At 44.3% G+C, this 25,350-nt stretch overlaps 1 protein-coding gene across 7 annotated transcripts in view; it reads left to right on the top strand.

Moving 5' to 3' along the window:
* lrrk2 (leucine-rich repeat kinase 2) overlaps positions 1 to 25,350 on the top strand; it is a 108,198-nt gene that overhangs the window by 21,254 nt on the left and 61,594 nt on the right. For all 7 annotated transcript variants that reach the window (XM_071416047.1, XM_071416051.1, XM_071416050.1 and 4 more), the window contains exons 25-37: positions 242 to 390; positions 673 to 766; positions 919 to 1,108; positions 2,006 to 2,187; positions 4,865 to 5,088; positions 10,251 to 10,378; positions 18,231 to 18,449; positions 18,690 to 18,891; positions 20,673 to 20,761; positions 21,121 to 21,308; positions 21,470 to 21,624; positions 22,225 to 22,371; positions 24,888 to 25,079. In XM_071416047.1, coding sequence (XP_071272148.1) covers positions 242 to 390; positions 673 to 766; positions 919 to 1,108; positions 2,006 to 2,187; positions 4,865 to 5,088; positions 10,251 to 10,378; positions 18,231 to 18,449; positions 18,690 to 18,891; positions 20,673 to 20,761; positions 21,121 to 21,308; positions 21,470 to 21,624; positions 22,225 to 22,371; positions 24,888 to 25,079 — 2,159 coding nt within the window. The remainder of the gene's footprint in view (positions 1 to 241; positions 391 to 672; positions 767 to 918; positions 1,109 to 2,005; positions 2,188 to 4,864; positions 5,089 to 10,250; positions 10,379 to 18,230; positions 18,450 to 18,689; positions 18,892 to 20,672; positions 20,762 to 21,120; positions 21,309 to 21,469; positions 21,625 to 22,224; positions 22,372 to 24,887; positions 25,080 to 25,350) is intronic.

Genomic DNA, 25,350 nt, shown 5'->3' on the forward strand with positions numbered 1-25,350 from the left:
ATCACTGCTGAATGTTTTACTTTAGCTGTATAATAGGCACAAAATTATATTATAAATAATTACAAAGCAGGAATTGGTGTTTAGTTTTTGTCAAACATGTACATTTTACCCATCTGGCACTAGACAGGTTCAATTAAATCCAAAAAATATTTGAAAGAAAACTACTCTGATTTGAACCCAAGTATGTGACATAAAATATCATAAATATAACTTTGTCTCTACACCTTTTCCTCTGCTGTAGGAACAGAATGGGTGAGCTGTGGTCTCCTCTGTGTCTTCCGGAGATGAAGCTCCTAGACATCAGTAAGAACAGTGTGGAGAGCATCTCACATGACTTCCTGTCTGGCTGCCCCAAACTAGAGAACTTCAGTGCTTGTACCAACCAACTCAGTAAGTACATGGTAACGCAGTTACTTACTTAATCCTTTTTAATGCTGACAGAACATGGGGCCTGTACTAGTTCTCCAATGCTGTCTTACAATGGATTATTATTTGGTACTATTATTAGGCATATCTGTGAAAGTCATTAAAGTCCAACCGATTTCTAGAAAAAGTGTTGCCAGACAAATTAATACATGTGGTTAATTCTAGATAAACAGTTAATTTGTGTATGTAGCGACATAAGAACATATTCATTGTATGACATTGTGTTTTGTGTTTCTGCTGTAATAGGTTCGCTGTCACATCTTCCCTCAAAGATAACAACTCTGAAGTTATCACATAACAGTTTCACTACCATTCCTCAAGCTGTTCTGGATCTTCCAAAGTAAGTTTGATGTTTTAGTGGAGGCAACTACATTGTTGTAGAAGGCGTTTATTAGTTAACTATTATTTGAGTAAAAACTGCTTATTAGTGTGCAAAAATGTATCTGGCTTGAGATTCAATAGGACTCATCCTTGCTTTTTCTTTGCTTTCAGTTTACGGTCCGTGGATATGAGGACCAATGACATTACAGTTTTACCGGGGCCGTGCGCCTGGGCATCGGTCAACCTGCGGGAGCTCATGTTCGGTCAGAACCGCATCGGAGTGCTGGACCTGAGTGGACCAGAAGTTTACAAGTGGGCCAGACTGGAGAAACTACACCTGAGTGACAATAAGCTCACAGAGGTCAGCATTTATTTATTCATCTTATTAATATGTCATTAACATGGTCATTTAGTAGACGCCAAAGTGACTGACAGTGATCACACGTGTCACAATAAGTATGTGGCATTTGTTAGTGTAACAGTATAACTTTAGACCGTCCCCTCGCCCATACCCGGGAGCGAACCAGGGACCTTCTGCACACATCAACAACGGTCGCCCACGAAGCATCGTTACCCATCGCTCCACAAAGGCCGCGGCCCTTGCAGAGCAAGGTGCAACACTACTTCTAGGTTTCAGAGCAAGTGACGTAACTGATTGAAACGCTAGTAGCGCGTACCCGCTAACTAGCTAGCCATTTCACATCCGTTACACTCACCCCCCTTTCAACCTAATCCTTTTCCGCAGCAACCAGTGATCCGGGTCAACAGCATCAATGTAACAGTATAACTTTAGTACGTCCCCTCGCCCCGACACGGGCGCGAACCAGGGACCCTCTGTACACATCAACAACGGTCGCCCACGAAGCATCGTTACCCATCGCTCCACAAAGGCCGTGGCCCTTGCAGAGCAAGGTGCAACACTACTTCTAGGTTTCAGAGCAAGTGACGTAACTGATTGAAACGCTAGTAGCGCGTACCCGCTAACTAGCTAGCCATTTCACATCCGTTACACTAGCACCAGGCACTAACTAACTGCCATTAAAACGGTTGTATATGGTGAACAGGGACAATACAGTACTCAATGCTTCTCACACCTCCATCATAAACCACATGTTCTCTCTAGAAAAGGTCTCTCTTGTAAAAAAATATATGTTATCTCAAGGAGAATAAAAAGGTTACATAAAATATATTTTAAAATTTTAAAGTACATTTTTCCAATCAGTAGTATTATTGACCTTTTCACCCCTGTCTGTTTCAGGTCCCTCCTCAGATCGGCCTGCTGGAGGAGCTGACCTCTCTCGACTTGAGCCGTAATGGCGGTCTGCGCTCCTTCCCTGACGAGATGGGCAAGCTGAGCAGGCTGTGGGACTTGCCACTGGATGGCCTGCGCCTCAGCCTGGATCTCAAGCACATTGGCAACAAGACCAAAGACTTAGTCAGGTGAATGTCTGCAAAGAAATGCTTACTTGCAGGTACCTTCTCGACAATGAAACAACAATAAGAAAGAAGAAAATATCAGAATACGAACATAAAGTAAATGGCTCAAAATAATAAATATTTTAGCATGAGTATAATACAGGAAGGCACCATTTATAGTCCAATATTTACTTGTGTTTTGGGGAAGTGGGGGATGGGAGGCAGTGTATAAACTGAGCAGTATAATGGTAGCAGCAGTTGTGATGTGTGTGTGTGTAGCATGAATGTGTGTGTGTTAAGGTGTGGAGAATCAGAGCAGGTGGTCAGGCCAGTTTAAGTGTTCAGCCGTCTGATGTCTTGTAGATACCAACAGGCTCAGAGACTGTTTCTATCAGACCTCATGCTCCGATACCGTCTAAACGACGGTAAGGGAGAGAACAGCTTGTGACTGGACTGTGTGGGGTCCTTGATGATGCTGTGGGTCTTCCTCAGGCACCGTTCTGAGGAGATGTCCTAAATGGTTGGGAGCACGGTCCAAGTGATGTACTGGGCCGTCTTCACCACCCCCTGGAGGGCCTTGTGGTCGTGGATGGAGTAATTCCCATACCAGGCCGTGATACAACCGGTCAGGATGCTCTCGATGGTGCACATGGTTTCCAGGTGTTTGATGCCATTCTATTTGCTCCATTCCGGCCATTATTATGAGCCTTTCTCCCTTCCTCAGCTGGTAGAGGTGCTTTTGCGTCCTCTTGACAATAGTGGTGGTGTTGTTCCATGACACATCCTAGGTGATGTGGACGCCGAGGAACTTAAAACTGCTTACTCTATACTGCAATCCCGTTGATGTGGATCGGGGTATGTTCCCTCCTCTGCTTCAAGAAATCAACAAGACGTTGAGGAAGAAGTTGTTGTCATTACACCACAATGCCAGTTCGCTTACCTCCTCCCTATAGGCTGACTTATCGTTGTTGGTTATCAGGCCTACAACCATGGTGTCGTGCAAAGCCATGCAATCGTGGGTGAAGACGGAGAACAATACAGGACTGAGGACAGACCCCTGGGGGACACTGTGTTAAGAGTCAGTGTTGTTGCCAATCCTCACAGCCTGTGGTCTACTTGTCAGGAAGTCCAGGATCCAGTTGCAGTGTCAAGCTTAGTGGGAACTTGGTGTCGAGCTTGATGGGAACAATAGTGTTGAATGCTGAACTGTAGTCCATGTTTTAATTTGATTTATTTCACTAGGCAAGTCAGTTAAGAACAAATTCTTATTTACAATGACAGCCTACCAGGGAACAGTGGGTTAACTGCATTGTTCAGGGGCAGAACAACATTTTTTTTTTTTGACTTGTCAGCTCGGGGATTCGATCCAGCAATCATTCTCACATAGGTGTTCTTCTTGTCCAGATGTGTTACGGCTGTGTGAATAGCGATGGAAATGGCATCTTCTGTGAATCTGTTGGGTAGGCAAATTGGAGTGGGTCCAGCATGCTGGCCTTGATGTGAGCCATGACCAGCCTCTCAAAGCACTTCATGTTGACCGAGGTGAGAGCAATGGGCCGGTAGTCATTTGGGCATGTCACCTTGTTTTTGGGCACTGGGACGATGGTGGTCTCCATGTGTGGACTACAGCCTGAGACAGGGAAAGGTTGAAGTGACAGCGAACAAGCCCACCAGCTGGTCACCACACACTCTGAGGACACGGCCAGGGATGCCACCTGGGCAGGCGGCTTTGTGAGTATTCACTCTTTTGAGAGTTTTCCGCACGTCAGCGTCGGAGAGCGAAAGCACCTGGTCGTCTGGAGCAGTGAGAGTCTTCCTGGATGGCTCCGTATTGTCTGCCTCGAAGCGAACATAGAATGTGTTAACCTCATCTGGGAGAGAGGCTTCAGTGGGCACCGCACATCTGGGTTTGCCTTTGTAGTCTGTGATAGTCTATAGTCTTTGCAACATACGACGCGAGTCTGAGTTGTCAAACGTCAATACATGTTTGAGTCTGTATTGTCTTTTTGCGTCCCCAATGGATTCGTGGAGCTTGTACCTGATGACATTGAATGCTACAGTACCGGCTCTCAGCATTGTATGGATATCTTCGCTCATCCAGGGTTTTGGTTGGGGTATGTCCGGATTGTTATGGTGGGTACAACATCATCAAGGTAGAGCTTTGGGGAAGGGTACCAAAAATATTCTGCAGCATTGAAGGTCCCCAAGAACACATTGGCCTCCATCATTCTTAAATTGAAGAAGTTTAGAACCACCAATACTCTTCAATTTTAGAGTAAGGCTGTAAAATAACAAAATGTGGAAAAAGTCAAGGGGTCTGAATACTTTCTGAATGCACTGCATTCCTCAATGTTGATGTTGAGTCCTGTTTGGATGAATCTTTGAACATATTCCAATCAACATTTTTAAAACAATCCTACAGTATTGGCTTTGTACCCTTCACAGATGTTTGTGTATACATGGTCAAGCATGCTGGATCCTCTTTGGGCAGGATACATGTTGGCGATATTTAAAAAAACAAAACAAGTATTGACATTAAACCCAAAAAGCAATGCTATCTGTCAGAGGGAATTCTGAATTAACAGGTGGTGGCTTTTGATAGGTTTGAATTTGCTCCAGATTTCCTCTTTCAAACAAAAGCCTAATCCCATTCACAAAACTCTCCCAAATAAATCACTCTCTCCTGTATCCTGTAACTCAGGTTCCTCCAGCAGCGTCTGAAGAAAGCCGTTCCGTACTACCGGATGAAGCTGATTGTGGTTGGGAACGCCGACAGTGGTAAGACTGCTCTGATCCGACAGCTGATGAAGCTCAAGCGTTCTCAATGGCAGATGGAGCAGCCCACCGTTGGGATCGACGTCAGAGATTGGACCATCCGGGACCGGGATAAGAAGAACATGGTGCTAAATGTCTGGGACTTCTCAGGTGGGTGGGTCAACCGTCAACTGTCAACTGTGACATCTGGTCTGGATACTTACTAGTGTTGTGGGAGAAAAAAAATTGAGTTGCAAATCACAATATTATTTTGGATGATATTATATTGATACATCAAATCAAATTGTATTTGTCACATGCACCGAATACAACAGGTGTAGACCTTACAGTGAAATGCTTACTTAAAAGCCCCTAACCAACGATGCAGTTTTAAGAAAATACCTAAAAAATAATATTAAAAAAAAGTAAGAGATAAGAAAAAGAAAAAAATTAAAGAGCAGCAGTGAATAACAATAGCGGGGCGATATACAGGGGGTACCGGTACTGTGTCAATGTGCGGGGGCACCGGTGTCGAGGTACTTGAGATAATTATGCACATGCAGGTAGGGTTGTTTAAAGTGGCAGAGAGAACAGTCTATGACTAGGGTGGCTGGGCTGGAGTCTTTAACAGTTTTAGGGCCTTCCTCTGACACTGCCTGGTATAGAGGTCCTGGATGGCAGGGAGCTTGGCCCTGGTGATGTACTGGGCCGTACGCACTACCCTCTGTAGTGCCTTGCGGTCGGAGGCCGAGCAGTTGCCATACCAGGCAGTGATGCAACCCGTCAGGATGGTGCAGCTGTAAAATCTTTTAAGGATCTGAGGACCCATGCCAAATCTTTTCAGTCTCCTGAGGGGGAATAGGTTTTGTCGTGCCCTCTTCAGGACTGTCTTGGTGTGCTTGAACCATGTTAGTTTGTTGTTGATGTGGATGCCAAGGAACTTGAAGCTCTCAACCTGCTGCACTATAGCCCCGTCGATGAGAATGGAGGCGTGCTCGGTCCTCTTTTTCCTGTGGTCCACAATCATCTCCTTTGTCTTGATCACGTTGAGGGAGAGGTTGTTGTCCTTGCACCACATGGTCAGGTCTCTGACCTCCCTATAGGCTGTCTCATCGTTGTCAGTGATCAGGCTTACCACTGGTGTGTCATCAGCAAACTTAATGATGGTGTTGGAGTTGTGCCTGGCCATGCAGTCATGAGTGAACAGGGAGTACAGGAGGGGACTGAGCACGCACCCCTGAGGGGCCCCCATGTTGAGGATCAGTGTGGCGGATGTGTTGTTACCTCCCCTGACCACCTGGCGGCAGCCCGTCAGGAAGTCTAGGATCCAATGGTAGAGGGAGCTGTTTAGTCCCAGGGTCTTTAGATTAGTGATGAGTTTTGATGGGAACTATGGTGTTGAACGCTGAGCTGTAGTCAATTAATAGCATTCTCACATAGGTGTTCCTTTTGTCCAGGTGGGAAAGGGCAGTGTGGAGTGTGATAGAGATTCCATCATCTGTGGATCTGTTGGTGCGATATGCAAATTGGAGTGGGTCTAGGGTTTCTGGGATAATGGTGTTGATGTGAGCTATGACCAGCCTTTCAAAGCATTTCATGGCTACAGACATGAAACTTGACTCCAAGTATTGCTTTTGCCTCGTAGCATTAGCTAGCCCTAGTCGGCTAAAACGGCTCAATCTCTGGTATTTTTCATCCTATAGCTTGTTCTCCGTCTTCTTTTTAAATAGTGAGCCATGTTTTCAGCACTTTTATTTACATGACTGAAACTCATTTTCTCATACTCTCTGGTCTCTCTGCAGCAATAATACTGTTTGGAACATCAAATCGCTATAACGAATCACAATATAATGCCTTCAAAGTATACATACTCCTTGACTTATGCCAAATTGTGTTGTGTTACAACCTGAAATCAAAATGGATTAAATCACATTTTTTCTCACCTATCTACACACAATACACCATAATGACAGTGAAAATATGTTTTTTAAAGTTTTTGCACATTTAAATTGAAAATTAAATACAGAAATATCTCATTTACATAATTATTCACACCCCTGAGTCAATACATGTTAGAATCACCTTTGTCAGGAGTTACAGCTGTGAGTCTTTCTGGGTAAGTCGCTAAGAGCTTTGAACAACTGGATTGTATAATATTTGCACATTATTCTTTTTTTAATTCTTCAAGCTCTGTCAAGTTGGTTGTTGATCATTGGTTGATCACAACCATTTAAGTCTTGCCATAGATTCACAAGCAGATTTAAGTCAAAACTGTAACTTGGCCACTCAGGAACATTCAATGTCGTCTTGGTAAGCAACTCCAGTGTATATTTGTTATTTAGTTTTTCTCTAGGATTTTGCCTGTGCTTTGCTCTATTCCATTTCATTGCATCCTAAAAATGACAAGCATACCCATAACTTGATGCAGACTCCACCATGCTTCAAAATATGAAGAGTTGTAGTCAGTGATGTGTTGGATTTGCCCCAAACATAACGCTCTGTATTCAGGACATAAAGTCCATTTCTTTGCTACATTTCTTGCAGTATTACTTTATGCATCCTGTTTGCAACAATGCACTGTTTTGGAATATTTTTATTCTGTACAGGCTTCCTTTTCACTTGTCATTTAGGTTAGTATTGTGGAGTAACTACAATGTTGTTGATCCATCCTCAGTTCTCCTATCACAACGATTAAACTCTAACTGTTAACGTCACCATTGGCCTCATACAATCCCTGAGCGCTTTTCCTTCCTCTCCAGCAACTGAGTTAGGAAGGGCACCTGTATCTTTGTAGTGACTGGGTGTATTGATACATCATCCAGTGTAATTAATAACTTCACCATGCTCAAAGGGATATTCAATGTTTGCTTTTTCACCCATCTACCAATAGGTGTCGTCTTTGGTTGAATCTGTGTTTGAAAATTACTTATCAACTGAGGGACCTTACATATAATTGTATGTGTGGGGTACAGTGATGAGGTAGTCATTCAAAAACCATGTTAAACACTATATTGAACACAGTGTGTGTCCATGCAACTTCTTATGTGACTTGTTAAGCACATTTTTACTACTGAACTTATTTAGGCTTGCCGTAAAAGGGGTTGAATACTTGACTCAAGATATTTCATCTTTACATTTTTAATTCATTTGTAAAAAATTCTAAAAACATAATTACACTTTGGGGTATTGGGGGTGTCGGCCAGTGACACAATCTCCATTTAATATTTTTAAAATTCAGGCTGTAACACAATAAAATGTGGAAAAAATGTCAAAGGGATTGAATACTTTATGAAGGCAGTGCCTTCGTAAAGTATTCAGATTACTTTACTTTTCCCACATTTTGTTGGGTTACAGCCTTATTCTGAAATGGATTAAATGTTTTTTTCCTTCTCATCAATAAACACAATACCCATAAAGTCAAAGCAAAAACAGGTTTTTAGAAATGTTTGCTAATTTATTACAAACGAAATACTGAAATATAACATTTACATAAGTATTCAGACCCTTTACTCAGTACTTTGAAGAACCTTTTGCAGCGATTACAGCCTCAAGTCTTCTTTGGTATGATGCTACAAGCTTGTATTTGAGGAGTTTCTCCCATTCTTCTCTGCAGATCCTCTCAAGCTCTGTCAGGTTGGATGGGGAGCGTCGCTGCACAGCTATTTTTAGGTCTCCAGAGATGTTCGATCGGGTTCAAGTCAGGGCTCTGGCTGAGCCACTTAAGGACATTCAGAGACTTGTCGCGAAGCCACTCCTGTGTTATCTTGGCTGTGTGCTTTGGGTCATAGTCCTGTTGGAAGGTGAACCTTCGCCCCAGTCTGAGGTCAGTCTGAGGTCCTGAGCGCTCTGGAGCAGGTTTTCATCAAGGATCTCTCTGTACTTTGCTCTATTCGTCTTTGCCTCGATCTGGACTAGTCTCCATGTCGACACAGTCCTGTCTCGGAGCTCTACGGACAATTCCTTCAACCTCATGGCTTGGTTTTTGCTCTGACATGCACTGTCAACTGTGGGACCTTATATAGACAGGTGTGTGCCTTTCCAAATCATGTCCAATCAATTGAATTTACCAAAACATGAGGTCGAAGGAATTGTCCATAGAGCTCCGAGACAGGATTGTGTCAAGGCACAGATCTGGGGAAGGGTACCAAAAAATGTCTGCAGCATGAAGGTTCCCAAGAACACAGTGGCCTCCATTATTCTTAAATGGAAGAAGTTTGGAACCACCGAGACTCTTCCTAGAGCTGGCCGCCCTGCCAAACTGTGCATTTGAGGGATAAGGGCCTAAGGTAGGTGACCAAGAACCCGATGGTCACTAACAGAGCTCCGGAGTTCCTCTGTGGCGATGGGAGAACCTTCCAGAAGGACAACCATCTCTGCACTACTCCAACAATCAGGCCTTTATGGTAGAGTGGCCAGACAGAAGAAACTCTTCAGTAAAAGGCACATGACATCCCGCTTAGCGTTTGCCAAAAGACACTTAAAGGACTCTCAGACCATGAGAAACAAGATTCTCTGGTCTGATGAAACCAAGATTGAACTCTTTGGCCTGAATGCCAAGCGTCACGTCTGGAGGAAACCTGGCACCATCCCAATGGTGAATCATTGTGGTGGCAGCATCATGCTGTGGGGATGTTTTTCAGCGTCAGGGACTGGGAGACTAGTTAAGATTGAGGGGGAAATGAACGGAGCAAAGTACACAGATCCTTGATGAAAACCTGCTCAGGACCTCGGACTGGGGCAAAGGTTCACCTTCCAACAGTACAATGACCCTAAGCACACAGCCAAGACAACGCAGGAGTAGCTTCATTACAAGTCTCTGAATGTCCTTGAGATGGCCAGCCAGAGCCCGGACTTGAACCCGATCGAACATCTCTGGAGAGACCTGAAAATAGTTGTTCAGCGACGCTCCCCATCCAACCTGACAGAGCTTGAGAGGATCTGCAGAGAAGAATGGGAGAAATGCCCCAAATACAGGTGTGCCAAGCTTGTAGCGTCCTACCCAAGAAGACTCAAGGCTGTAATCGCTGCCTAAGGTGCTTCAACAAAGTACTGAGTAATGGGTCTGAATACTTAAGTTAATGTTGATTTCAGTTTTTTTAATTAGTACAAAAATTCTAAAAACCTATTTTTGCTTTGTCATTATGGGGTATTGTGTGTAGATTTTTTTTTTTTGAATAAGGTTGTAACATAACAATGTGGAAAAGGTCAAGGGCTCTGAATACTTTCCGAATGCACTGTAAGTTTGGGTTTCAAGGTCTGGATCTTGGACTTTAAGTCATTGAGTCGTGAAGGTTTTGTTCTGGTGGTCTTGACCCTCTCTGCTCTTTGTTCAGGTGGGGAGGAGTTCAGTGGTTCTCACCCCCACTTCCTTACCCCCCGGGCCCTCTACCTGGTGGTGTACGACCTCAGTAAGGGGGCTGCCCAGGTGGACGCGCTCAAACCCTGGCTCTTCAACATCAAGGTGAGTCACACCCATACCTTTGTAAATGTTTTGTTGTTTTTTGTCACTGTTGCGAGTGCATACATTTTTGTACACACAACTGGAAGTAGTATTTTTTACCTTGCAAATACTGTGTTCTCGATTGAACTTGCCTGGAGCAATCAAACCAGTGGAATAAACCCTAAAGTGCAAAGCAAACCCGCCCATATGTCACTCCAGATAGGCTCAATCAAATGTTCAATGTATTTTAAAGAATACAATTCCATAATGAATGTCTCATGTCGTCACTTCCTGTTGAACGAGTGATAGCTTGGTTTGTTGTTTTGGAAACTTTGTTGTTTTTGAAAGTTTTGAAAGTCTTTTAAAAGTTTGGTGACTAGCTAGCTACCTTTTGCGTTTGGATCCCGCAACATGATTGGCATCAGTTTCTGGGACGGCTACTATCTGTCCAGTGATCCTGCTGACCAAGTTCGGGTCTGGGGAGCTGTTTTGGCGTATCATGCTAGCAGGGTTTTCTTGAGGGCTTGAACGCAGCCCACGACGCGGTTAGCAATTGTGGCTGGGACTGCGGATTGTCCCGGGCTTGTGGCTGTCTAGACCCCTGCTGCTTGCTGTTGTTGTTTTCAATCTTCTCTGTGACCTGCCCTGTCTGGAACTAGGAATAACAGCGTAACCTAGACCAAAGCCGGTAGGAGTACTGTTGAGGACAGTGGTGTCTCTTATCACAGGTGAAGGATCTTTTAAATGAACAAAAAGTGTTCTACAAGCAGTTGTTACAACAACAAGAAAATAGCTTGAAGTGTTTTGTGCAAATACAAAATCAAATCAAATTGTCAGATGTGCCGAATACAACAGGTGTAGACCAACAGTGAAATGCTGGTCTGTTGGGGGGGGGGGCATGCAAATAGTCTGGGTAGCCATTTGATTAGATGTTCAGGAGTCTTAAGGCTTGGGGGTATAAGCAGTTTAGAAGCCTCTTGGACCTAGACTTGGCGCTCCAGTACCGCTGTGGACTAATAAAAGAATGGACGAGAGGTCCAGGACCTGAAGAACAGTTTGCATTTCTCCCACGGTCAGCTCGATGAGTTTAGACAGGAGAACGGCAAGATGACAGCAATCTGTAAGTCATTGAGAGAGGACATCAGTTCTGTGTGTGAATGCATAATAACAATGGGGGAAAAAAGCTGATTATATAGAGGGACAGTCAAGGCGGAACAATGTGGTTGTGGACGGAATTGCAGAATCTCCACGAGACCTGTACGGAGTCTGAGAACAAAGTGAGTGAAATGATCTCAGAGAAACTGAAGATGGACCATAGGAAGAATGAGGTGGAGTGCACCAACAGGACTGGAAGACCCACCACCATCCCAGGTGACAGGCCCAGGCCGATAGTTGTAAAGTTCCTGAGGTTCAAGGTAGAGGTCGACCGATTAATCGGAATGGCCGATTAATTAGGGCCGATTTCAAGTTTTCATAAAAATCGGAAATCGGTATTTTTGGACACCGATTTGGCCGATTTATTATTATTATATTTTTTTATTTTTTATTTTTACACCTTTATTTAACTAGGCAAGTCAGTTAATAACACATTCTTATTTTCAATGACGGCCTAGGAACGGTGGGTTAACTGCCTTGTTCAGTGGCAGAACGACAGATTTTTACCTTGTCAGCTCGGGGATTCGTTTTTGCAACCTTCCGGTTACTAGTCCAACGCTCAAACCACCTGCCTTACATTGCACTCCACGAGGAGCCAAGGTAAGTTGCTAGCTAGCATTAAACTTATCTTATAAAAAACAATCAATCTTAACATAATCACTAGTTAACTACACATGGTTGATGATATTACTAGTTTATCTAGCATGTCCTGCGTTGCATATAATCGATGCGGTGCCTGTTAATTTCTCATTGAATCACAGCCTACTTCGACAAACGGGTGATGATTTAACAAGCGCATTTGCGAAAAAAGCACTGTCGTTGCACCAATGTACCTAACCATAAACATCAATGCCTTTCTTTAAAATCAATACACAGTATATATTTTATATATCAATACACAGTATACAGTGGGGCAAAAAAGTATTTAGTCAGCCACCAATTGTGCAAGTTCTCCCACTTAAAAAGATGAGAGAGGCCTGTAATTTTCATCATAGGTACACTTCAACTATGACAGACAAAATGAGAGAAAAAAATCCAGAAAATCACATTGTAGGATTTTTTATGAATTTATTAGCAAATTATGGTGGAAAATAAGTATTTGGTCAATAACAAAAGTTTATCTCAATACTTTGTTATATACCCTTTGTTGGCAATGACAGAGGTCAAATGTTTTCTGTAAGTCTTCACAAGGTTTTCACACACTGTTGCTGGTATTTTGGCCCATTCCTCCATGCAGATCTCCTCTAGAGCAGTGATGTTTTGGGGCTGTTGCTGGGCAACACGGACTTTCAACTCCCTCCAAAGATTTTCTATGGGGTTGAGATCTGGAGACTGGCTAGGCCACTCCAGGACCTTGAAATGCTTCTTACGAAGCCACTCCTTCGTTGCCCGGGCGGTGTGTTTGGGATCATTGTCATGCTGAAAGACCCAGCCACGTTTCATCTTCAATGCCCTTGCTGATGGAAGGAGGTTTTCACTCAAAATCTCACGATACATGGCCCCAGTCATTCTTTCCTTTACACGGATCAGTCGTCCTGGTCCCTTTGCAGAAAAACAGCCCCAAAGCATGATGTTTCCACCCCCATGCTTCACAGTAGGTATGGTGTTCTTTGGATGCAACTCAGCATTCTTTGTCCTCCAAACACGACGAGTTGAGTTTTTACCAAAAAGTTATATTTTGGTTTCATCTGACCATATGACATTCTCCCAATCTTCTTCTGGATCATCCAAATGCTCTCTAGCAAACTTCAGACGGGCCTGGACATGTACTGGCTTAAGCAGGGGGACACGTCTGGCACTGCAGGATTTGAGTCCCTGGCGGCGTAGTGTGTTACTGATGGTAGGCTTTGTTACTTTGGTCCCAGCTCTCTGCAGGTCATTCACTAGGTCCCCCCGTGTGGTTCTGGGATTTTTGCTCACCGTTCTTGTGATCATTTTGACCCCACGGGGTGAGATCTTGCGTGGAGCCCCAGATCGAGGGAGATTATCAGTGGTCTTGTATGTCTTCCATTTCCTAATAATTGCTCCCACAGTTGATTTCTTCAAACCAAGCTGCTTACCTATTGCAGATTCAGTCTTCCCAGCCTGGTGCAGGTCTACAATTTTGTTTCTGGTGTCCTTTGACAGCTCTTTGGTCTTGGCCATAGTGGAGTTTGGAGTGTGACTGTTTGAGGTTGTGGACAGGTGTCTTTTATACGGATAACAAGTTCAAACAGGTGCCATTAATACAGGTAACGAGTGGAGGACAGAGGAGCAGAGGAGAAATCTTGCTTGTTTGTAGGTGACCAAATACTTATTTTCCACCATAATTTGCAAATAAATTCATTAAAAATCCTACAATGTGATTTTCTGGATTTTTTTTCTCATTTTGTCTGTCATAGTTGAAGTGTACCTATGATGAAAATTACAGGCCTCTCTCATCTTTTTAAGTGGGAGAACTTGCACAATTGGTGGCTGACTAAATACTTTTTTGCCCCACTGTTGAAACTTAGGGATGCCACCCGTTAGATAAAATACGTAACGGTTCCGTATTTCACTGAAATAATAAATGTTTTGTTTTCAAAATGATAGTTTCCGGATTCGACAATATTAATGACCAAAGGCTCGTATTTCTGTGAGTTATTATGTTATAATTAAGTCTATGATTTGATATTTGATAGAGCAGTCTGACTGAGCGATGGTAGGCAGCAGCAGGCTCGTAAGCATTCATTCAAACAGCACTTTTGTGCGTTTTGCCAGCAGCTCTTCGCAATGCTTCAAGCATTGAGCTGTTTATGACTTCAAGCCTATCAACTCCCGAGATTAGGCTGGTGTAACCGATGTGAAATGGCTAGCTAGTTAGCGGGGTGCGCGCTAATAGCGTTTCAATCGGTGACGTCACTCGCTCTGAGACTTGGAGTAGTTGTTCCCCTTGCTCTGCCTATAAGAACATCCAATAGTCAAAGGTATATGAAATACAAATGGTATAGAGAGAAATAGTCCTATAATTACTATAATAACTACAACCAAAAACTTCTTACCTGGGAATATTGAAGACTCAATGTTAAAAGGAACCACCAGCTTTCATATGTTCTCATGTTCTGAGCAAGGAACTTAAACGTTAGCTTTTTTACATGGCACATATTGCACTTTTACTTTTTCTCCAACACTTTTTTTTGTATTATTTAAACCAAATTGAACATGTTTCATTATTTATTTGAGGCTAAATTGATTTGATTGATGTATTATATTAAGTTAAAATAAGTGTTCATTCAGTATTGTTGTAATTGTCATTGTTACTAATTCATTTTTTTTTTTAATTGGCCGATTAATTGGTATCGGCTTTTTTTGGTCCTCCAATAATCGTTATCGGCGTTGAAAAATCGTAATCGGTCGACCTCTAGTTCAAGGACCTGATAGCTGTTCTGCAAAGAGCCAACAACTTGAGAGGAATGTATATCTTCCTCAACGAGGACTATCCTGAAGCTGTGTGCCAGAAGAGGAAATTAATTTTCCCAGCCATGAAAGCTGCAAGAGCACGTGGGGACATTGCTTATGTCTGCTATGACAAGCTCATTGTCCACCCTCCCTCCCAAAAGCCTGGAAGGGATGAGAGAGCCAAGCCTTTGGGTTCATAGCTTCAACCCTGCAGCACACACAAACACACCAATTAATTAATGGACTGTTGAATGTATATTTGTTTTATCTTGCTTTGTGTGCTCTTTTTCATATTATGTCTATCTCAGATAAGCTACGTAGGAAAGGGCTGAAAATAGCCCATATTAATATATGTAGCCTTAGAAATAAGGTTGAAATCAGTAACTTGCTAACATCAGATTGTATTCATATATTAGTGTTTTCTGAGATACAGAACAAGGATGTAACATCTATAGAAGAGACAGGAATGCTTATGGGGGAGGTGTTGCTGTATATATTCAGAGCCATATGGCTGTAATGCTTAGAGAAGACCTTAAGTCAAGGGCTATTGAAGTGTTGTGGTTGCAGGTTCATCTGGCACATCGAAAGCCTTTTCTTGCTATAGGCCACCAAGTGCTAACTGTCAGTATCTAAATAATGTGTGAAATGCTTGATAGTGTATGAGATGTAAACAGAGAGGTCTACTTTTTGGGGGACCTGAATGGTTTTCATCAAGCTGTCTGCTCAAGAGGAAGCTTCTCACTGTAACCAGTGCCAGTAATCTGGTTCAGGTTATTAATCAACCTACTAGGGTGTTTACAAACACCACTGGAACAAGATCATCCACATGTATTGATCAAATGTTTACTAGTACTGTAGAACTGTGTTCTAAAGCTGTATCCGTACCCATGCAGTGATCACAGTATAGTGGCTATATCCAGGAAGCCAACATTCCAAAGCTGGTCCTAAAATATAAGAGATAATTAAAAATATTTTGCTGCGTCTCTTATGTGGATGATGTTAAAAAATATTTGTTGGTCTGATGTGATTAATAAGGAGCATCCAGACGCTGCACATTTATTAATTTATGAAATTGCTTCTTCCAATTATTGATAAACATGCACCTGTTAAGAAACTGACTTTTAGAACTGTTAAAGCTCCATGGATTGATGAGGAATTGAAAAGCTGTATGGTTGAAAGAGAAGGGGGCAAAAGTAGTGGCTAATATGTCCGTGCACATCTGGCTTACTGCAAACTGAGAAATTATGTGACTAAACTCAACAAAAAGATCAAGAAACTGTATTATGAAGCCAAGATCAATTAAATAAAGAATGATGGAGACATTAAACTTGAGTACTTTAAATGAAATTAGACTAATTCAACTCCATCTTTCATCGACTCAGGGGGCATATTCATCAAAAACCTTTGTTGACAATTATTTTAATGATTACTTCATTGGCAAACTTAAGCAGTAAATGCCAACAACAAACAGTGAGCCATCGTACTCATGTATAAAGAAAAGTTTAATAATGAAAGAAAAGCATTGCAAGTTAGAATTGTGTAAAGTTAGTATGGGAGTGGTGGAAAAATTGTTAACAATCAATAATGACAAACCTGGCATTGACAACTTAGATGGAAAGCTACGGAGGATGGTAGCTGACTCTATAGCCACTCCTATCTGTCATATCTTTAATCTGAGCCTAGAGGACAGTCAGTCATTCCGCTACCCAAGAGTGGTAAAGCAGCATTTAATGGTTCTAACAGCAGACCTATCAGCTTGCTGCCAACTCTTAGCAAACTGTTGTAAAAAAAGGTGTTTGACCAAATACAATGCTACTACTCTGTAAACAAATTAACAAGACTTTCAGAATGCTTATAGAGATAAGCACTCATGTAATGCACTGACACAAATTACTGATGATTCGTTGAAATAAATGGATAATAAATAGATATTGGGAGCTGTACTGTTAGATTTCAGTGCAGCCTTTGATACTATTGACCATAACCTGTTGTTGAGAAAACGTATGTCTTTTCAACCTCTGCCATATCGTGGATTCAGAGCTCTCTATCTAATAGCACTCAGAGGGTTTTCTTTAATGGGAGCTTCTCTGTCAAACAAGTGTGGTGTACCGCAAGACACCTCTCTAGGCCCTCCTCTCTTTTCTATTTTTACCAATGACCTGCCACTGGCATTTAACAAAGCATGTGTGTCCATGTTTGCTGATGATTCAACCATTTACGCATCAGCAACCACAGCTAATGAAGTCACTGAAACCCTTAACATACAGTTGCAGTCTGTTTTGGAATGGGTGGCCAGTAATAAACTGGTCCTGGACATCTCTAAAACTAAGAACATTGTATTTGGTACAAATCATTTCCTAAGTTCTAGACCTCAGCTGCATCTCCTAATGAATGGTGTGGCTGTTGAACAAGTTGAAGAGACTAAATTACTTGGGTGTTACCTTTAGATTCTGAACAGTCATGGTAAAAACATATAGATTCAATGGTTGTGAAGATAGGGAGCGTTCTGTCCGTAATAAAGAGATGCTCCGCTTTCTTGACACCACACTCCACAAAGCACGTCCTGCAGGCTTTAGTTTTATCTTATCTTGATTATTGTCCAGTCATATGGTCAAGTGGTGCAAAGAAAGACATAGTTAAGCTGCAGCTGGCCCAGAACAGAGCGGCAAGTCTTGTCATCACAGGGCTAGTATTAATACTACGCTTGCCAGTCTCTCGGCTAAGAGTTCAGAAAAGACTGACTGCGTCACTTCATGTTTTTATAAGAAACATTGTGTTAGAAATTCCAAATAATTTGCATTGTCAACTTACACACAGCACTGACACACACACTTATCCCACCAGACATGCCACCAGGGATATTTTCACAGTCCCCAGGTCCAAAACAAATTCAAGGAAACGTACAGTATTATACAGAGCCGTGATTGCATTTAACACCCATCTTATATAGCGCAAGTGAAGAGCAAACCTGGTTTCAAAAGACACAATGCAACACCTCATTGCACAACACCTCTCTCCCACGTGACCTACTTGTTGTGTGTATGTACTGACATGTATGTGTAACTGATAGAGGCACACACACCCACACTATATGTTAATGTTTTTAAACGTATGTAAATTGTAAAGTATTTTGTCTGTAACGTATTTTTTCGTTATATGTTCGACCCCAGTAAGACTAGCTGTCGCCATTGGCGTCAGCAAATGGGGATCCTAATAAATCAAAAATGTAATCTCGAATGCTTTCATTTACTATTCCACCATAATGCTATATCTTACCATGTTTGTCCATCTGTCTGTGTAGGCGGTGGCCCCCCTGTCACCAGTCATCCTGGTGGGGACACACACAGACGTGAGCGAGGACCTCCAGCTGCAGGCTTGCCTGGATAAGATCCGCCAGGAGCTCCTCAACCACCAGGGCTTCCCTGCCATCCGGGACTATCACATGGTGGCGGTGTGCGAGGACTCGGACACCATCGGCAGACTCCGCAAGGCCATCGCCAGGGAGGTCGCCAGCTTCAAGGTAGCTAATGTTGTTAGCCCTAATGTTTACGTCATTTAGACTAGCCAGAATTTCCACTGATGTTCCACATATTCCATCATCCCAAGCTCTAGCTTGCCTAAAAGGACAATCCTTGACAGCTTTGTTAGTACCTTTGACTTATTTCACTGGTCCACGTAAGTTCCATACACAGCACTGTGTGTGCAAAGCCACTATACCTTTAGTGACCCTCCACACCCCTTTCACTCCCACTCTCCACAGATCCAAGGGCAGCTGGTGATGGGGCAGCTGGTCCCAGAAAGCTATTTGGAGCTGGAGAGAAGGGTGCTGCTGGAGAGGACCAGGGTGCCGGGGGAGTTCCCCGTGCTCAGACACCAATACCTGCTACAGCTCATCCAGGAGAGCCAGATACAGCTGGAGGAGGCTGAGCTACCCCACGCTGTTCACTTCCTCAGCGAGGCCGGTGTGTGTGTGTGTGTGTGTGTGTGTGTGTGTGTGTGTGTGTGTGTGTGTGTGTGTGTGTGTGTGTGTGTGTGTGTGTGTGTGTGTGTGTGTGTGTGTGTGTGTGTGTGTGTGTGTGTGTGTGTGTGTGTGTGTAATTAGTTTCTTCATTAATGTGTTGGAATCACTGGTCGTTATTGTGCTGGTGCTATGGTCCTCACAACGTAGGAGAACATAGGAAATAAACTCAGCAAAAAAAGAAACGGCCCTTTTTCAGGACCCTGTCTTTCAAATAATTTGTAAAAATCCAAATAACTTCACAAATCTTCATTGTAAAGGGTTTAACCTCTCTGGGATATGTGGGACGCTAGCGTTTTCACATCCAGTGAAAATGCAGAGCGCCAAACAACTGCATACGTTCGTCATTCTTCTTCATGACCTGATACAGCAACTTCTTATTCATAGAAAAATGGGGATAGGTGATTTGACTTACCCCCTCCATGGGCTTTCCGTCCACCACGGTCACCTGCTGGAGAGCGCTGGCCAAGTTGGGCCGTGCCGAACCGGCCCGCTAGAGAGGCGGGCTCTGGCGCCACCTCATGGTCCATTGGGAACACGTCTTCCAGACTCGCCACCTCTCCCTCCAGTCTGGCTTCACCCGAGTCACCCTCCGAGAGGGGTTCTGTTGACGCCTGGGGGTCCACTTCCTGGAATCCACACATCTGGACATCCCTCCTTCTGGCGTCCCTCCCACCTCTCCGGCTTCCTCCTCCCTTCTGGTTCCCTTGGTTCCCCACATCTCCGGACATACTGGTCCACAGTTGGCAGAACATCAGGGAATCCCTCCCGATAAGGACCGGAACAGGCAGATTCGGGACAACTCCCACTAGCCCTGTGTGTTGTCCCTTTGTGGTCTGTAGGTGGAGGAGTGTGGTAGGGTAGTCCTTGGTCTCACCGTGTATGCACGTGATAGCCACGGTGTCAGCCAGGTTCGGGCATAGTGTGACGTCAGGTCGGATCAGGGCCACCATACTCCCAGAGTCCACAAGTGCCGTGGTGTCCTTTCCGTTGGCTCTTAGCCCAGCATGCCATCAGCAAGCCACAGGGCCGCCCGGTGGCTACCTCACTGGCTGAGGCCAAAGGCATCGGGACATCGCGGTTTGGACAGTTCCAGGCAATGTGTCCCGGCTCGCCACACTAGTAGCATTTCTTGCTGTCCAGGTTCAGGAAGGGGCGTCGTCTCGGGGAGCTGGCTGTTGGTGTCCTCCCCATCCTTGGCCGGGGTCCCGGCATGGTCCTCTGCCCTTTTTCGCTCCTTCGGGCGAGTAGAGGGTTCCGCCTTCCGTGGTTGTCCCCTGCGCAGGACCTCCAAAACCCCCTGTTGTCCTTCCACCAGCTGATCTGCGCGCTGTGGGTTAGCTTGGCTTGCTAACGTTTTAGCTTTGAACGGGAGAGAGTATAGAAAATAATCTATGACCACTTTCTCGATAGGCGTGATCATCACGGTTCTTCTCACACTCTTCATAACACACGCTTCCCTCTCCATTCTCTGCACCTTTGTGCAGGCCGCTTCTTCTTTTATCCCCAAGTACTACCTGGCTTAATGACCCACAGGCTTCCCTTGTTGGGGCAGGAAGTCCATATAAGGCTCGGGGGTGGAGCCAGTGGACTGCAAGATATCTCCCTTCAATAACCACTCCCCTCACCTCTCCCTGCCGTCTGCCACAATATGTATGTCTTCTGTTCATAGCACAGCCAGGTATTATTTGTTTGATGTACTTAAGTGGCAATGTCTGTTTATAGGAGTCCTTCTGCACTTTGACGACCCGGCCCTCCAACTCAGAGAACTCTACTTTATCGACCCACAGTGGCTTTGCAACATCATCTCACAGGTAGACACACACACACACACACACACACACACTACAGGAGGCTGATGAGGGGAGGGTGGAACACAATAATGGCTGGAATGAAGTGAATGGAAGGTTATCATCCACATGGAAACCACATGTTTGATGTGTGTGATTCCGTTTATTCTGTTCCAACCATTACAATGAGCAGGTCCTCCCCAATTAAGGTGCCACCAGTCGCCTGTGACACACACACACACACACACACACACACACACACACACACACACACACACACACACACACACACACACACACACACACACACACACACACACACACACACACACACACAATGACCTCATTCAATCACTTCCTCCCCTCTCTCTTTCTCTGTGTAGAAACTGTCTCTGAAAAGCTCTGGGTTCTGGGAGAATCCCAAAGGCGTAGTCCAGCGCTCTATGGTGGAGCGGTTCATATTTGAGAGTAAGTGTTTCCCCAAGCGCCACCTGACCCAGTACTTTAAACTGCTGGAGAAGTTCCAGATCGCCCTACCTTTCGGAGAGGACCAGCTCCTAGTGCCGAGCAGGTAAGAGGCATACCATTTTGTTGATTCTAGTATTGTTGAGCCAAAATGGCCTACCAGTTTCCTGAATTCTGTATCTACTGAATGGAAACTGTTGGCCATATTGGCTCAAAATTTCTTTGCCAAGCCTAAAACATGCTGATTGTCTTGTCCTTCCCTCACAGTCTCTCCAAACATCGGCCAGTAATTGAGATGCCCCACTGTGAAAATTCTGAGGTCATTGTTCGTCTCTATGAGATGCCCTACTTCCCCATGGGCTACTGGTCGAGACAGATCAACCGCCTACTTGAGGTCTCCTCCTACATGCTCTGTGGCAGAGGTACTAATGCTGACGTTAAAGGGATAATTACTTAGGTTGTTGTCGTTTCATCCAAAGTTCATTAGCTGGAAATTTAGCCACGTCCAGAATCTCCTGTATAGTATTTTTAGAACATGCAGCAAAGCTACTGGAAACCGATCTATCAGTACTATATACACTGAGTGTACAAAACATTAGGAACAGCTTCCTAATATTGAGTTGCACCCCCTTTTGCCTCAATTCGTCTGGGCTTGGACTCTACAAGTTGTCGAAAGCCTTCCACAGGGATGCTGGCCCATGTTGACTCCAATGCTTCCCACAGTTATGTCAAGTTTGCTGCATGTCCTTTGGGTGGTGGACCATTCTTGATACACACAGGAAACTGTTGGGTGTGAAAAACACTTCCATCTTGTGTCTTGCCCATTCACCCTCTGAAGGGCACACATGCACAATCCATGTCTCCTCCCCTACACTGATTGAAGTGGATTTAACAGGTGACATTAATAAGGGATCATGGCTTTCACCTGGATTCACCTGGTCAGTTTATGTCATGGAAATAACTTTTTTGTACACTCAGTGTATATGGCTCTGAGTAGCACCATTGTTGTTGTGTTGGTCTAGAGAGAGAGCTGCGTCCCAACCGTATCTACTGGAGGAGAGGCATCTACCTGAGCTGGTCTCCTGAGGCCTACTGTCTGGTTGAGGCTGCAAACGTAGAGGACAACCCTGCCAGCTTCGTCAAGATCACTGTGCCCTGCTCACGCAAAGGTACTGGAACTGCACCACAGCCTAGAGAATAAGGTATCCATACTGAAATGTAAAAGCTGTCCACACTAGTTTAAGGAAAATAAAAATACATTTATTTAATCATTTGGGTTGTGAGCTGAAAAACGATTAAGAACCCCCGGTTTGATAAACTGCGTATAATATAATATATTGCAATAAAGAGTGAAATAGATCATCAGTTGCAGGTGGTGATGATGATGATGATGGTTGTCAAATTAAATAATATGATTACGATAAGATATGATAAGATATGGAACATTTTATCTTACGAAGTTGCATTTATCAAATCAAATTGTGTTTGTCTCATGCTCCGTAAACAACAGGTGTAGACTAACAGTGAAATGCTTACTTATGGATCCTTTTCCAACAATGCAGAGTTAAAATAGATTGAAATAGTGACACAGGAATAAGTACACAGTGAATAACAATAACGAGTAGAAAATAGCATGGCTATATACAGGGAGTACCAGTACTGAGTCGATGTGCAGGGGTATGTGGTAATTGAGGTAGCTATGTACATATAGGTAGGGGTGAAGTGACTAGGCAACTGGATAGATAATATAAAGTAGCAGCAGCGTGTGTGTGTGTGTGTGTGTGTGTGTGTGTGTGTGTGTGTGTGTGTGTGTGTGTGTGTGTGTGTGTGTGTGTGTGTGTGTGTGTGTGTGTGTGTGTGTGTGTGTGTGTGTGTGTGTTTAGAGTCCAGTGTGTGTGCATAGTCCGTGCAAGGGTCAATGCAGGTAGTCCGAGTACCCATTTGATTAGCTATTTAGCAGTTTTGTTTAGCAGTCTGATGGCTTGGGAGTAGAAGCTGTTCAGGGTCCTGTTGGTTCAAGATGCACTGGTACCGCTTGCCATGCGTTTGCAGAGAGAACATTCTATGGCTTGGGTGGCTGGAATATTAGAATTTTTGGGGGGCCTTCCGCTGACACTCCCTGGTAAAGAGGTCACTACCCTCTGTAGTGCCTTGCGGCCGGTTGCCTTGCAGTTGCTGTATCAAGCGGTGATGCAGCCAGACAAGATGCTATTAATTGAGCAATTGTATAACTTTTTGAGGATCTGAGGACCCATTCCAAATCTTTTCAGCCTCCTGAGGGGGGAAGAGGCGCTGTCATGCCCTCTTGACAACTGTGTGGGTGGGTGTGTGTGGACAATATTAATTCCTTAGTGATGTGGACACAGAGGAACTTGAAGCTCTTGACGCGCTACACTACAACCCCATCGATGTGGATGGGGGTGTGCTCGTCGCTCTGTTTCATGTAGTCTACGATCAGCTCTTTTGTCTTGCTGATGTTGAGGGAGAGGTTGTTGTCCTGGCAACACACTGCCAGGTCTCTGACCTCCTCCCTATAGGCTGCCTCATCGTTGTTGTGTCCTCAGCAAACCTGAGGATGGTGTTTGAGTCGTGAGCGGCCACGCAGTCGGGGTTGAACAGGGAATACAGGAGGGGACTAAGCACACACCTTTGAGGGACCCCCGTGTTGATGGTCAACATGGCGGATGTGTTGTTGCCTTCCCTCACCGCCTGGGCGAGGTCTGTCAGGAAGTCCAGGATTCAGTTGCAGCGGGAGATGTTCAGTCCCAGGGTCTGGGAGCTTGGTGAAGAGCTTGGAGGGGACAATGGTGTTGAGTGCTGTGCTGTAGTAAATGAACAGCATTCTTACATAGGTATTCCTTTTGTCCAGGTGGGTGAGGACAGTGTAGAGTGCAATAGAGATTGTGTCATCTATGAATCTGTTAGGGCAGTATCCGAATTGGAGTGGGTCCAGGGTGTCTGGGATGATGGTGTTGTGAGCCATGACCAGCCTTTCAAAGCATTTCATGGCTATAGATGTGAGTGCCACGGGGCGATAGCCATTTAGGCAGCTTGCCTTGGCGTTATTGGGCACAGAGACTATGGTGGTCTGCTTGAAACAAGTTTGTATTATAGATCGGTTCAGGGATAGGTTGAAAATGTCAGTGAAGACACCTGCCACCTGGTCAGCACATGCTCTGAGTACACGTCCTGGTATTCTGTCCCCCAGCCTTGTGAATGTTAACCTGTTTAAAGGTCTTACATCGGCTATGGAGAGTGAGCTCACACAGTCGTCTGGAACAGTGGGTGCTCTCATGCATGGTTCAGTGTTGCTTGCATTGAAGCGAGCAAAGAAGGCCTTTTAGTTCATCTGGTAGGCTCACGTCACTGGGCAGCTCGCGGCTGGGTTTCCCATTGTGATGAGTGATAGTTTGTAAGCGCTGCCACGTCCTTCGAGAATCAGAGCCGGCATAGTAGGATTCGATCTTACTGCTGCGTTGACGCTTTGCCTGTTTGATGGCTTGTCGGAGGTCGTAGCAGGATTTCTTATAAGCGTCCGGATTGGCATCCTGTTCCTTGAAAGCGGCAGCTCTTTAGCTCAGTACAGAGGTTGTGTGTTACTGGGTGACGTGGTGGTGGTGGTGGTGGTGGTGGTGGTGGTGGTGGTGGTGGTGGTGGTGGTGATGATGGTTGTGTTACTCCTCAGGTCGTGTGTTACTGGGTCAGGTAGTGGACCATGTTGACTCTCTCTTGGAGGAGTGGTTCCCTGGTCTCCTCACCACTGATATCCATGGCAACGGAGAGACCCTGCTGAAGAAATGGGCTCTGTACAGCTTCAAGGATGGACAGGAGTGGAGCAAGATACTGCTGGAGGACCTGTTCACTCACATAGATAAAGGTATGTCTTTTAACGCTTGGATTTGACACAATCGATACCTGTATTAGTCATGTTTCTGTAATATCATAATTGAAAGAAATCACAACAATTTGGTAACACTACAAGCAATTGTGGATGTTCTTAAATTCATGGGAGCGATACACGAAGAGCTACTTTAATGTAACAATACCTTTTAAAAGTCTAATGTAGCCATTTTTATCTCAATATCAAATCACCTTACTGTGATTGTTTGCAATTAAAATGGTAAAAAAATAACAAACATAGCATCTTA

Source organism: Salvelinus alpinus, chromosome 9 (genome assembly GCF_045679555.1).
Source record: "Salvelinus alpinus chromosome 9, SLU_Salpinus.1, whole genome shotgun sequence".
In the NCBI taxonomy this organism is placed as follows: domain Eukaryota; kingdom Metazoa; phylum Chordata; class Actinopteri; order Salmoniformes; family Salmonidae; genus Salvelinus; species Salvelinus alpinus.